The sequence below is a fragment of the Mustela lutreola genome, chromosome 1 (genome assembly GCF_030435805.1).
Source record: "Mustela lutreola isolate mMusLut2 chromosome 1, mMusLut2.pri, whole genome shotgun sequence".
Taxonomy (NCBI): domain Eukaryota; kingdom Metazoa; phylum Chordata; class Mammalia; order Carnivora; family Mustelidae; genus Mustela; species Mustela lutreola.
The window spans coordinates 175,983,482-175,997,142 of record NC_081290.1 but is presented as its reverse complement, the minus strand read 5'-3'; the positions used below and the strand labels follow the sequence as shown (position 1 = coordinate 175,997,142).

Sequence of the window (13,661 nt, the reverse complement as noted above, 5' to 3'; positions counted from 1 at the left end):
CCGTGCCTCTGTCCAGTATCTCTGAAGAACGTCTCCCTGCAGAGTGGGGGCCCGGGCGTGTGTGTGTTAGTGTGAATGTGTGCACGCTGCATCCAAAAGCAGCCCATGTTGCTTCACCGTGCACAGATCGTTCTGAAGATGCCGTGTCCACACCACACGGCTTCCGTGTTCTGTCCCACCGCAGCGGCGCACGCACAAGTGTGAAAGAGGGAAGGTTGCCGATGTGAAGCGCCGTCTCTCTAGAGCGAGCATCCGGATTCAGGCTTTGCCGCTTGTGTCCGCTCCGCGCAGTAACTACAGCGCTGACGTAGTCTTTTGGCCTTTTGAAAAAACTAGATAATTCTCTGTGGTGACACCACACAGTAGGGACCCGAAGCTAAGAAAACATATTAGAAACCTGAAGAGTAAAAGCTGAGACAAATAAGCAGCCGTACAGCTCAAGTCCAGGGCCGGAGGCGCCCGTGGCTCCTCCACGGAGGACCTGGAGGCTCCTCCTCCGGCCACAGAGGGGTAGGCCGTGGTGCTACAGGGAAGGTACCGTGGGAAGCGAGCTGGCTTTTGGGCACGGCCTCGCTCCGACGTACACACAGGGCCAAGAGGAAGCCGTTTTCCAAATGGGAAACGAGGAATTTTCTTAGGTATTTCGGGGAGTAGTGACAGGCGCCTTTGCATGAAAACCTGTACGTCAGGTTCAGGTGTTTGGAGTCGTGAAGCCTCTAGAGACTGAGGGAGAAGATTTCCAAGGAGCCGCACTGGCACCAGCCGGTGACGTCCCGGCGCACGGCGGGAAGTAGCCCTGACCTTCCCCACCACAGCCCGTGCAGGGGCTTAACGCGCAGCTCACGCTCGCTTGCCCAAAGCACCAGGGAAGGAGGTGGTGCAGAATCAGCGCCATGAACACCCTTCCTCCGTCCATCCACCCGCTTGCTGAACACCCTTCCTCCGTCCGTCCGCCCGCTTGCTGAACACCCTTCCTCCGTCCGTCGGTCCGCTTGCTGAACACCCTTCCTCCGTCCGTCGGTCCATTTGCTGAACACCCTTCCTCCGTCCATCCATCCGCCCGCTTGCCTGCTACTTGTGGCAGGACAGGGGGAAGAGGTGGTGACAGATGGTTACGGCACAGGCCTTACCCTGCAGGGACGCAGTCCTCTGTATTATTTCCAGTCTCCGAGCTCCCAGCTTCAAGGCAGCACAGGCTGGGACCCCGCAGGGTCTCTTCCCACCTGTGACACTGGGCCGTTGCACCTGTGGCTTCAGGAGGCAGAGGTGGGGGGCTCGGCATCTCCGTGCAGCTGGGTCCCCCACAATGTGGGTCCCGATTCCCTAAGCCTCTGCACCACAGCTAACATCTTACCATCGTCTTGCAGAAAATGTCACCACTGTGACCTCCAACCACACGAGCCAGCCCACCAGCACCTTGAGACCGTCGACAACGCCACGGTCTTCAGTTGCCAAGACAGAGGCGGTCACGGCCTTGACATCCACAGCAACAGCTCGAATCACCACACCTGTGGACTCCAACAGGACTCACACCAGCTTGGTTTCCCAGAACACAACCCAGACAACGCCAACCTCAGTGACCACCCCAGCCCACAACAATTCGGTCACGTCCATTTCTTCCTCCGTGACACGTACGTATCAAAGCTGCCCCCGGCCCCCGTGTCTGCGGAGCGTGGTGGTCCCGTGCCGTGTTCCTGTCATCCGCCCTCCTGCGAAGCGTGAGCGCGGACAGGGCTGTCCTGTTGCACACGCCGGAGGCATCAGTCCTGCTGGGCCCAGCCCAGTGGATGAGACGTTTCCGACTTCACCAGGCTGTATGACGACAGTGGGGGGGAGGGGACACATCCTAACAGGGAACGGTCATTATCTGACTTGAAAACATGTCCTGCCTGGGCCTCCGGGTCCCTCGATACAGACCAGAAGCAGGTAGCAGCGGCGCCGGGCTCTCCGGTCCCGCCACGGTTCCCGTGCTTCCAGCTCAGCTCCGCCGTCAGGCCCTCCAGGTCATCCCGGGGCAATCCCTGCGGTCAGCCGGCACTGTGTATGAAAATGCCTGGGAAACCATGAATGCAGAACCTAACTGTGACCTTCACGGACGCAGAGTGTGGCCGTGCCAAGCGGCTCGTGACGCCTCGAGCTCTCTGGCCTCCACTCGGCAGCGTTCTCGCTAGTCCACGTTCTCAAGTTGGTTGCTCTGTCTCAAGGGCCTTTGGGGTGATAAAGCCAAAATAGTCAAGTCCCCAGTTTATGCAGAAGGAGTTCTGGTCAGAACCACGAAGACTGGATCCAGCCGCAGGATCCCCGCTGTGGTGTCCGTGGTTCAGGCAGACTCTTACGGGCACCAATAAGGAACCCAGTTCCCCCCCCTGGGGTTGCGGTGGAAGGTCGGGGTCCAAGAGCACAAAAACCCTCAGATGCAGGGACGGGCAGGGGCCAGGAGATGCTGCATCGGCTGGAAGCACCCGGAGCCCAGCCGTCACCCAGCGCAGAGTGGGCTTTCGGCTTCTCTTAGAAGTTCACCGTGGCAGTTTATTTTAACAGGGTTGTTTAAAAGCTACTAAAGCCTGTCTTTTGTTTTCTTCTAGTCACACCAACTATTAATTCTACCGGAAACCCAGGATCAAAATTCGACATTGGCAGCTTCCTGGGCGGTATCGTGTTGACGCTGGGAGTCCTGTCGCTTCTCTATGTCGGATGCAGGACGTACTATTCGAGACGAGGCATTCGCTACAGAACCATGTGAGTCTGGGTCAGAACTTGTTTCTCTATTTCCTTAAATACCACAGCCAAATGCTAGAGCAGGGCCCAGGGCTAGGAATCACATTCCAATTAACCCTGTGCCCAAAGGTCATTGGCAACGTGCACATTATAAACGGACGCCCATTCCCTTGCCGAGGAAGAAGTACTCAAACCCCTCGTCCCTCGGGCCTGCAGGCATCGGACTGGCTGTGTGGGGCACTTCCGCGGCACGGAGGCACGGCCCCGCTAGAAACAGGGTTTGAAAGAAATCCTAACAGTGTCATTTTCTCTGTTAACTCGGGATAGTGAGTGAGCGGATGTCACCTGACCAGCAAGGCCCCTTCTGTAGGCCTGGAGCTGTGGGGGGGGTCACCTCCTCGCTACTCTAGTTCTCTGAAGTCCTTTCTGGGCTGATTCTTACTGAGGTGCGGGAACTGATCGTTAGCACAGACCCCCAAGGACACACACGCGTCCCGCACAGTCTCTGCGCTTCTGCTGGGTGTGGAGCTGACGAGACAGACACACACAACGGGTCACCTGACGCCAGGTGCCCTGAGGCCTGGAGCCACGGGCACGCATCTTGAGTTCCCAGGACACAGGAGAGCATGAAAGGGCCTCCCAGGTTGACCACTGAACCAAGAGACACGAGGCTTTGGCAAAGTCGGGGTGTTTTGCCTGCACATCTGGAACTCTAGATCACCCCAGGGAGGAAACAGACTGGACGCAGCGTGTTGGATACCTCTGTTTCTATAAGAATTTATCTCGTGCTTTTGGTGTATTTCCCCAGTTAAAACAGAAGGTACATTCTGAGTAAATCCAGTGCCACAAGTGTTTTCCAGCGCTGCTGTTTATTGACGGAGGGGAGGCTACAGAGCACTAAAGCGGCTGAACCAGGTCCCTTCAGCTTCTCTGAGCTCCGTTCCTGCCTGGGGGGCCCCTGCAGCACGCGTGCTCCCCACGCACCCTGCCCTGCAGGCCCCGGGAAGAATGCGGATGGGGCAGACACACTGCTCTGAAGCTCGGGTGCGCGCTAATCTGGGGGGTGCAAAGGAAGGTGCGGCTCCGAAGCTGGGAGGTTCCAGGCACGGCAGCGTCTTCTGTCCCGGGCGGGGGCGGCGCTAAGCCTTGGGTGCTGGGCCCGCAGAGAGCAGCGCTCACCTGGGCCGTCCCGCGGGTCCTCGGCCGGCTGCCTGCATGAGATACAGGGTCGCTCGCACCGCACCTCTCACGGAGGAAATGTTCAAGGGCTTGTGGGTGCTTGGCTGGGAAGCGCAGAGCAGAGGCCAAGAGGAAGTGCGCCCAGCTCCTCCGGTTGTGTGGTGGGCGTGATACGTAAGCAAGGTTTTTCTGTAAAGGCCAGTGTTGATCCCAGAGCTTGAAATTATTAATCTGAAAATACAAAACGGTTTCAACTTCTCATGTCTTACAGTGACGAACACGACGCCATCATTTAAGGAAAGGCAAGGACCCACGGCAAGAAGATTGGGAACAGCCCTCACTTGTGGCGATGGCCACCCATCTGCTATACACCATATTGTGAAAAGGGTCTGGGTTTCTACATGTGTGTCTGAAACAGGTAGTTAACGTTGACTAATAGAGACAAGTCCTCCCCTTCAGCGTAGCCCTGGTCACCCTAAGGTGTGACTAACGACCTCCTCCCCAAAGGGCACCCACCCCCTTCGGGCCTTGGGATTTTTACACTGACGCCACGGAGCAGAAAGCACAGGGAAGCCGCAGCTCTTCGAGCTCAGTACTCGGGTTTTGAAACCAACGGCACTGCCCCAGCCCCCACTCAAAACTAGACGCATCAACAGGCCTCGGCCCCGCCAGGGAGCCCATTCCTCCTGCGGCCTCCTCTGGGCTCCAGGTGGTTGGTGTAGGTCAGGGGAATTGCAGTGTTGACCAAGGGTTTAAAGCTGCTGTGAGAACAGTGGCCTTGCTGGAAACTGCACAGCTGCTTCCTGGAGCGGGACCCTGTAATGCAGTGGGAAACCACCCCCCAACGGCTCACGGCTGTGTTACCACCCCAGGAGGGCGCCCCTCCCCTACAGCAGGATGATGCTGCATTCTTGTGCACTGCTGATTTTACTCCGATTTGGGGAAATTAGTATACTAAAAAAAACCTTTGTACTGGGATTAGAGTCTTCAGTTTTTAAAAACAGAAACTTACGAGTCCTGAGGCCCCTCATCTCCCGTGGAGGGCACCCAGCTCTGTGCTGCTGACAACAGTGTCCATCCACGGAGGTCCAAGGGTTCGGCTTTATGGTTTAGATTACAGCAGCGAAAACTCAGGGTCAAGTCTGACAAAAAGAAAGAAAAGAAAAAGTATTTAGTCCACCTAAGTGACCACCCAGGCTAGGCTGTACTTCATTAAAATGGCATTTCTGTTTCTGCTAATTCAGAAATAGCTTAGATGTCCAAATGACCCTGCGTCTACACCGAACAGGGTTTAAATGTAACTTGGGACCAGCTTTTGGCTTTCAGAGAATACCATGAATTTCATATGAAAGCGCCATTTCTACTCTGCATCATGGTCCATGGACGTGAGGACCAGGGGACAGGGCGGGTCTGCGAGACACACACTGCGGCAGGAAGCCACGGAAGCACAGGGCAGCCCTGGCTGCAGAGAGGGGGGCTGTGGTCGTGACCTGACAGCGCCGCCAGCTCTCGCTGTGAAATCCACTCATGCTTCGAGTACATGCTTTCGTCTGGAGTCCCACGAGGGCCTTTCCAGTTGTCCGTTTCCTGCGTGCTTCCCACTTCAGGGCTTGGGGTTTGTCAGAACCTGGAAGCCGGGCCTGACTCTGCCTGTTAGAAGAAATGCCGTTAAATGCCTTTCCAGCTGCCTTTGGGTCTAAAAACTGTCTTCTGTGTAGGGAAGCTGGAGCACGGCTCCCTCCGGCCCCCGTGCAGAAACGGGGAGTTGGAGGCAGCACCACGGCTCCCATGTGGCCCCCACGTTCTAAGCCTAAATTCCTGTCCTCAGTGTGTTTGCTTCCGCAGATGCGCACTTCTGTTTGCTTCCTTGAGAATGTATCCACTCGACGAGCTGGTAGAATCCAATCTGGACTTTGGGTATTTCAAACCATGAGCATTTCCCCCACAGATAAGAGCTGGCAATATATCAGTAGGAATTTTGTATTTTTCAGGAGACAAACTTAAAGCAGTTTCTTTTTCTCTTTTTATCATAATAACCAACTTTTGGTATTTCACTGTTACTGAGATCTATTTTTAGAATAAAATTTTGTTCTTCATTTAAGAGCTTTTTGTGTGTGGTTTTGCTTTGTTTCCTCAAACTCCAGAGAAATGAAAAGCCCCAAGTAAAGAGGCCTCACTGTAGGGGTCCAGCGACACAGAAGTGTCAGCAGGCTCACCTGAAACCCTGGGAGCAGCACAAATTGCGTCAGGGCCACCCCAGACTCCCGGAACCCCAACATTTGACAAGCCGGGCTCAGGACGCTCTGTTCATGCTGCTTCCTGCTTCTGCTGGGAAGAATTAGAAGAACAGGTACGTTCATGTGAGAAACCTCCACCAGCGACACATCCCTCAATGTACAGACCCGCACACAGGACGGAGGGTGGCCTTGACCGCTAGGAACCAGAGACTGAAGTGGGGGGCTTGCAACAAGCAGCACTTGGTCTGGAGAGGGCAGAGGATGTCCCACCTGCAGAAGCAGGGCCGCGGAGGGAGGCTGTCTCCACTGGGACCCACTGCAGCTCCGCCTTGTTCCCAGCCTCAGGAGAACCTGACCTGCACCGGAGCCGGGGCTGAGCCGGTCTGGCGGTCACAGCCCAGCCACAGCGGAGACCAAGTCCACGAGAAACAGATTCAACAGACCAGTGAGGAGTAAAAGTACTCTCTCGGCCCAGCGTGGGGCTGAACTCATGATGTTCTGAGATCAGGAGTCACAGGCTCTACTGACGCAGACAGTGGGGGACCTCCCCCACCTGAAACTCATTTTAAAAAGCCAGCATTGGGGCGCCTGGGTGGCTCAGTGGGTTAAGCCTCTGCCTTTGGCTCATGATCTCAGGGTCCTGGGATCGAGCCCTGCATCAGCCTCTCTGCTCAGCAGGGAACCTCCTTCCCTGCCCCCCGCCTGCCTCTTTGCCCACTTACGATCTCTGTCAAATAAATAAAATCTTAAAAAACAAAACAAAACAGCATTACCATAATACCGAAGCCAGAAAGGGAGAAACCAGAGGGGCACCTGGGTGGCTCAGTGGGTTAAAAGCCTCTGCCTTCAGCTCAGGTCATGATCCCAAACTCCTGGGATTGAGACCCGCATTGGGCTCTCTGCTCAGCAGGAAGCCTGCTTTCCTCTCTCCCTCTCTCTGCCTACTTGTGATCTCTCTGTCAAATAAAATCTTGAAAAAAAAAAAAAAAAGAGAGAGAGAGAGAAACCAGAAAACTTGAAGGTAAATCCCCCAAATACAAATGCCAGCATTTTTTCCTACTGACAGAAGCCAGCCCATGCACAGGCTCACTTACCAGACTCCTCGGGGATCCATCCCTGGGATGCAGGGATGGTCTGGGGCGCAGATGAATCCGTGGTACACAGCACTAACGGACTGCGATCATTCCGTCCTGGTTCTTGGAGACACAAAAGCATCTGACAAAATTCAACATGTGTTCATGATAAAACCTTAGGGAAGCGGTGTCATTCCATAGAGTGATGTCCCTGTAGGACAGGCCTCCAGCGGCCCTCAGAATCTGCAGATCAGGGTCCCAAGGGAGGTGGAGTGACCACGACCACACACCAGAAGTCCAAGTGTGGCAGTCTCTCGGCACACAACATGTTTCATAAACAGAAAATCCCAAAGACTCCACCAAAACCTGGTAGAGCGGATGCATAAACTCAATGAAGGTGAGGACACAAAATCACCATTCCAAGAACAGCGACATTTCTACACACAGACAACAAAAGTATCTGAAAAATAAAGATCCCATTTACAACAGCATCAGAAACAAAATACTCAGGGTTACATGTCAATGTTGAAGAGCTCTACCCTGAAAACCACCAGACACTGGTGAGAGATGCCGAAAATATTAAAGAGAGCGAAGGCATCCTGTGTTCATGGACTGGTCCGTTTACACTAACAAAGCCCATAATGTATCGTCCTCTGAAAGCTGGTACCCATCCTACCTTCCCAACCTTGTTTCCCATTACTCACCTTCATTTTCCAAAAATGCCTCATGCATTTGTCTTTCTTCATATTTTCCCCTCTGCCTGGAAAGTGCTTACCAACAGCTCCGTTCTCCAGCTCTGCACACTCTAGTCCCACTTATCTCCAATGCCCGCCTGCACACACGTGCATCAACGGAACAGAACAGAGAGCCCGGAAATGGACCCTCAGCTCTACGGTCAACTAATTTTCGACAAACCAGGAAAGAATGTCCAATGGAAAAAAGACAGTCTCTTCAACAAATGGTGCTGGGAACACAGGACAGCCACAGGCAGAAGAATGAAACTGGACCATTTCCTTGCACCACACACGAGAATAGACTCAAAATGGATGAAAGACCTCAATGTGAGACAGAAATCCATCACGGTCCTAGAGAACACAGGCAGCAACCTCTTCAACCTCAGCCACAGCAACTTCTTCCTAGAAACTTCGCCAAAGGCAAGGGAACAAGGGCCAAAATGAACTATCGGGACTTCATCGAGGTAGAAAGCCTCTGCACAGCAAAGGAAACAGTCATGAAAACGAAAAGATAACTAACTGAGTAGGAGAAGATATTCTCAAATGACATATCAGATAAAGGGCTAGAATCCAAAATCCGTAAAGATTTTATAAAACTCAACCCCCCCACAAAATGAATAATCCAATTAAAAAATGAGCAGAGGACATTTTCCCAAAGACGACATCCAGTTGGCCAACAGACACATGAAAAACTGCTCCACATCACCGGGCATCAGGGAAATACAAATCAAAACCACAATGAGATCCCACCTCACACCAGTCAGAATGGCTAAAATCAACAAGTCAGGAAACGACAGATGTTGGCAAAGATGCGGAGAAAGGGGAACCCTCCTCCACGGTTGGTGGGAATGCAAGCTGGTGCAGCCACTCTAGAAAAGAGCATGAAGGTTCCTCAAAAAGTTGAAAATAGAACTGCCCTATGACCCAGCAATCGCACTACTGGGCATTTACCTAAAGAATAGAAAAATACTAATTCAAAAGTGTGCACCCCAAAGTCTACAGCAGCATTTTCAACAAGATCTAAATTATGGAGAGCGCCCGGATGTCCAGCGACAGCAAAGTGGGCAGAGACGCGGTCTGTATGCACACGGTGGAGTATCCGCTGTCAAAAAGAACGAGCCCTGCAGCCGGCTGGCCGGAGCCGGAGAGTCCATCCCAGGCAAAGTCAAGTCAGAGAAAGACAAGTACCGTCTGATTTCACTCATGTGGAATTTAGGAAACAAAACACACGAGCCAAGGAAAAAAGAAAAGAAAAACTGAGAGGCAAACCAAGAAACAGACTGACCTACAGAAAACACGCTGACAGTCCCCAGAGCGGACGCGGGCCGGGGGTGGGGACGGAGGAGGGCGCCGGCCGTGCTGAGCCCCGGGAGGTGTCTGGAAGAGCGGGGTCCCGGTCCTGTCCGCCAGAAGCTGATACTACATTGTGTTAACTAACGAAACAAAACCAGAATGACTGACTCCTCCTCTCCCGAACGCGACGTGAACTCCCCACAGCTCTGAACATGGAGCTCGCCGCTGTCCGGACTGGCATCTGCCCGCAGAGCCTGCGTATCCCGCGCCCCCACGGTGGCACTCAGGGGCTTTCGTTCAGGCGCTGCTCCCCACGCGACAACGCATATTCCTGGCACCCCGTCCCCTGCAAGCCCGTCACTCCTCTCCGTGGCTGCCCTCGTGCCTTCTCACCTTCAGTCTCTATACAACACCCCCAGTCCCTCCGCAGCAGGCTAGAGCACGGGTGAGCCCAGCAATCACGACGCCTGCAAACGAAGAGCGTCATGGAGAGCTGGAATTCCGCTGGGGACACGGCCGTGCGCGGGGTCCGACAAGTGCCACACAGGTTCTGTGCCCGGTGAGGACAGAGAAAGCTTTAGTCTCCGTGAAACTCTGCAGCTGCTGTCATGAGTTTTCAGAGAAAACCCTACGGACTTGGAAATGCAGAGCTCCGAGGCCTACTGTCCAGGCACAGAGCATGCGGAGCGACACACACGCACCATGCGTGGTCAGCCAGCGGTGTCCCCACTGGAGAGTGCGCAGGTCCTGGCGGGGAGCCAACCCCGAGGCAGCCTCCGCATCGACCCAGGCTCCACCTTTAGGACACGACAGCAGCCCCGCCAGAGGGGAGCGCAATGGCTCCGGCGACACAGCTGGGGGACAGGACCGCTGCCCCTGCCGTGAGCGGAGCCCGCTAAGGGAGTGGGTCCCACGTGCAGACCCACGTGCCACCCTGCTTACCCTCCTGACCCACGGGAAGGGCAGACACGGGCCCTCGGAGAAAAGCTGAGGGCAGAGGGAGAAAGGGCCTGCCAGGCCTTCTGACTCCAGGGAAGCCCCAGCCCTGCTCCCCTCACACCAAGCAGCACTGCCACGTGGCTGGCAAGATGTGACCACGACGGGTTAAAAGCTCAGAGAACTCTCAGGTTGAGACCTGCCGGGCACCACCAGGAAGACGCCAGGTCCCTGCACAAATAGCAACGGTCGTGGTTCTCCCGCTTCTGCTAAGCCAATCGCACGGATCCGCCCACCAGCCAGACCGTGCGGGCCGCTGCAGGCTCGTGCGGCCCAGTGAGAGACCCCGATGGCACCCAAGCTCAGGACGGATAAGGAATGAAGTCCTCACACGGACAAGAAAATGTCACCTTCATCACCGAAAAAGACTGGATGACAACAGAGGTGGAAGCCTCCGCACGCCAGATCCCAGGAGACTTTTATCCTTGGTGATGGAAATACTGGCAACCGAGGCGGCCGACGTCACCGAAGCTCAGCACAAACGGCAGGCCCCCTCGCTCCCACACACACAGAAAGGGAAAGACGGGGTGCAACTCCCCAGTCTCCCTCCCGAAAGCACCAGGACCGCAGACGGCTGCGCCAAGCCAACTTCCGCGACGGAAGGACTGCCAGGAGGACAGCCTGCCCCCATCCCGCCCGGCCCTGGGCCAGTCCTTCCGGGATTGACTTGTGAATTCACGTTACCATTCACGGACACTCGGGGCTCTGATGACACGTACGAGTCCCTGCCACCGTCGCTGATGTGCGAAGACTGCACGATCACGGCCGCCAGCCGGGTCTGCATCCAGAGGTCAAGGGCGCTGGCGGCCACGGCCGCCCCACCCGGACGCTATAAACAGCAAACACTGCCCCCACGTGGCAGAGGACCAAGATGCCATCAAACTCCTTCATCAAACCGACCCCAGCGCTCTGGCTGCAGCGTTAAGGCCGGAAAGGTAAGCGCATCGAAGCGTCTCCCTCCACACCGACCTCCGGCTATGGAGAAGCAGCGGCAGGAAAGGTGCGCGCAGCACATGCACTTAGAAGGGGGCGGACACACACGGGCACACCCAAGCAGCCATCCGCTTCTCGGCGTGTGAGCAGCACGGACTGCAGCTGCCGCCGCTGCTGAAAACCGCAGTGCGACGCGGACACAGACATCTCACGGAGGTGCCGGACCACGGTGATGCGCACCCCAGCCGGGACTTCTGGGAACGAGCAACGCCGCATGTCAGCAGCAGAGACAGCCGCACGACTCAGTCAAGGGCGATTTTCCAATGACTAAAGCATCATGGTTCTCAATGACACGCGGGTTCAAGATCCATCCAGGAAAAAAAAAAAAAAGATCCATCCAGAGTGCAGTGTTCCCCAAGGAGTCTTAATCCATTTGACCCTTAAACAACACCGGTTTGATGGTCGTGGGTCTACTTAGAATGTGGATTTTTTTTTCAATGATTACATAAACGTGTAGTGTCGATACACTACAATACTGTAACTGTGTTTTATGGGGTTTTTTTTTTTAAGACTGATTTTATTTATGTGACAGAGAGCGTGAGAGCAGGAACACAAGCAAGGAAGTGGCAGAGGCAGAGGCAGAAGCAGACTCCCCACTGAGCAGGGAGCCCCATGCGGGGCTCGATCCCAGGACCCTGACACCATGACCTGAGCCGAAGGCAGATGCTTAATGACTGTGCCACCCACGTGCCCATCCTTATGGTTTTTTGATTCTTTCTTGCTCTAGTATGATTTAAGAATACAGCATGTAATACACAGAACATACACAATGTACGTATTAATCAACTGTTTATGAGTAAGGCTCCAGCCAAGAGTGGACTCTTAGTAGTTAAATTTTGGGGAAGTCAGTAATTACACACAGATTTTCACCCGTACTGGGGGACTGGTGCCCGTAACCCTCGTATTGTCTGAAGGGTCAGCGGTGTTAAGAGAAAACAAAAGCTCATCGAACAGTGAAAGGCGTGGTGGTTGTAGGGGCTGGTGGGCAGGAAGGGATGAACAGGAGGCACAATTTTTAAACTTAAATACTTTAAGACCACTGATGACTGGAAATTCTCCTTCCTTTTGTAAATACATCCTCTGAGATGCTGACCATTCTTCATAAACTGCAACAAAGCCAACACGTTACAGAAGATTAGAAGCAGAAGCAGACACCAGAGTCCAGGCGTCTGCCATCAGGCCAGACATCAGAGCTTTGCCAGAATGTAATCGATGCCATTCTGAATGTGAACTTTATACAGTGATTTTTCTCAGGAAGTGCTACATTACCATGTAGTGTGCGCTGCTTTTTTAAAAGGAATACTTATTTCATTCTCAAATGAAGCATGAAATACTGTGGAGATCCGCTGTGATCTCACACAGCAGCTCAACGCAGGCAGACACAGCTGCGTGAACACGAGCTCCTCGGGGCCTTCAGGAACATCTGGGGCCGTAAAGGGATTCTGAGACCAGGATGTTTGGAACCTCCTCCGCTGCATCAGGTTTTCTTCATATAGAAGGCTTCCAGAAAACAATGCCCGTCTATCTTCAAAGCTGACAGCCGGCTGTCCTTGGACTTACAGGACAGCAGCCGACAAGGGAGGGCCAGGGGGCCGGCGGGGCCGGGAGCGCCCTGCTCAGCTCTGGCGCGTGGCAGACACAGCAGGGCGCTGGCGGGGGCCCTGGCAGAGGACTGACTACAATTTCCCCCACATACGTTAAGAAGGTAAAGAAGAGCCATATATTTTTCAAACAGAAGTAAAATGACCGGAAGGTGCAGTTGAACAGGAGACGCAGAGGTGGCTCAGCCTCCCGCCCATCTGGCCCCCACAGCCGGCCCCACGCACGCATCCTGGTGCAGCCGAGGCGGGCAGAGAACCTCGCGCTCCCGCCAACCGCGCACGGCCTCCTCCTGACCAGAAGCCTTCCCGGGGACTTACCCTGCAACTTCATGTCGTCCACGCCGTATTGCCACCGTAACACTTCTCTTCCCTTTGTTTGGTATTTCTAGACCACAGCTGGCAAGTTATTTCAGATTGTCAAGAATCTCAAAAAAACGTCCAGCAAAACCTGAAAACCTGCTTGCGGCAGCCCCACAGTCACGCCTGTGCTGTCCGGGGCTTGACTGCAGCCAGACCACAGCCGTGTGCGCCACGTCACCGAGCCCACAGCGGCACGTGGAGCAGACGCGGCTCACATGCGTGCTCGGGCTTCAGGGACAGAAAACGCAGTCAATACGCAGAACAGAGCATCTGACATGGGCCTCCTGGTCCGACACCACAAGTACCTGCTATGACAGACGCTCCGCGTGAGAAGCAACAGAGACCAAGACCCCACTGCCCACTGCAGCCTCAGAGGACTCGGCAAGGGGGCGAAATACGACATCACCGCTTACCTCTATTTCATGCAGCATTTTCACCGAATGCAAAAACCTAGAAGTTCTTACACATTATGAAAAC

General features: G+C 54.5%; 1 protein-coding gene across 1 annotated transcript in view; it reads left to right on the top strand.

The window, feature by feature from the left end:
- The window catches only part of TMEM123 (transmembrane protein 123), a 49,293-nt gene extending 43,295 nt beyond the window's left edge, over positions 1-5,998 (top strand). The window contains exons 3-5 of the mRNA XM_059179275.1: positions 1,368-1,631; positions 2,586-2,739; positions 4,169-5,998. Coding sequence (XP_059035258.1) covers positions 1,368-1,631; positions 2,586-2,739; positions 4,169-4,193 — 443 coding nt within the window. The 3' untranslated portion in view covers positions 4,194-5,998. The remainder of the gene's footprint in view (positions 1-1,367; positions 1,632-2,585; positions 2,740-4,168) is intronic.
- The last annotated feature ends 7,663 nt before the right edge of the window (positions 5,999-13,661 follow it).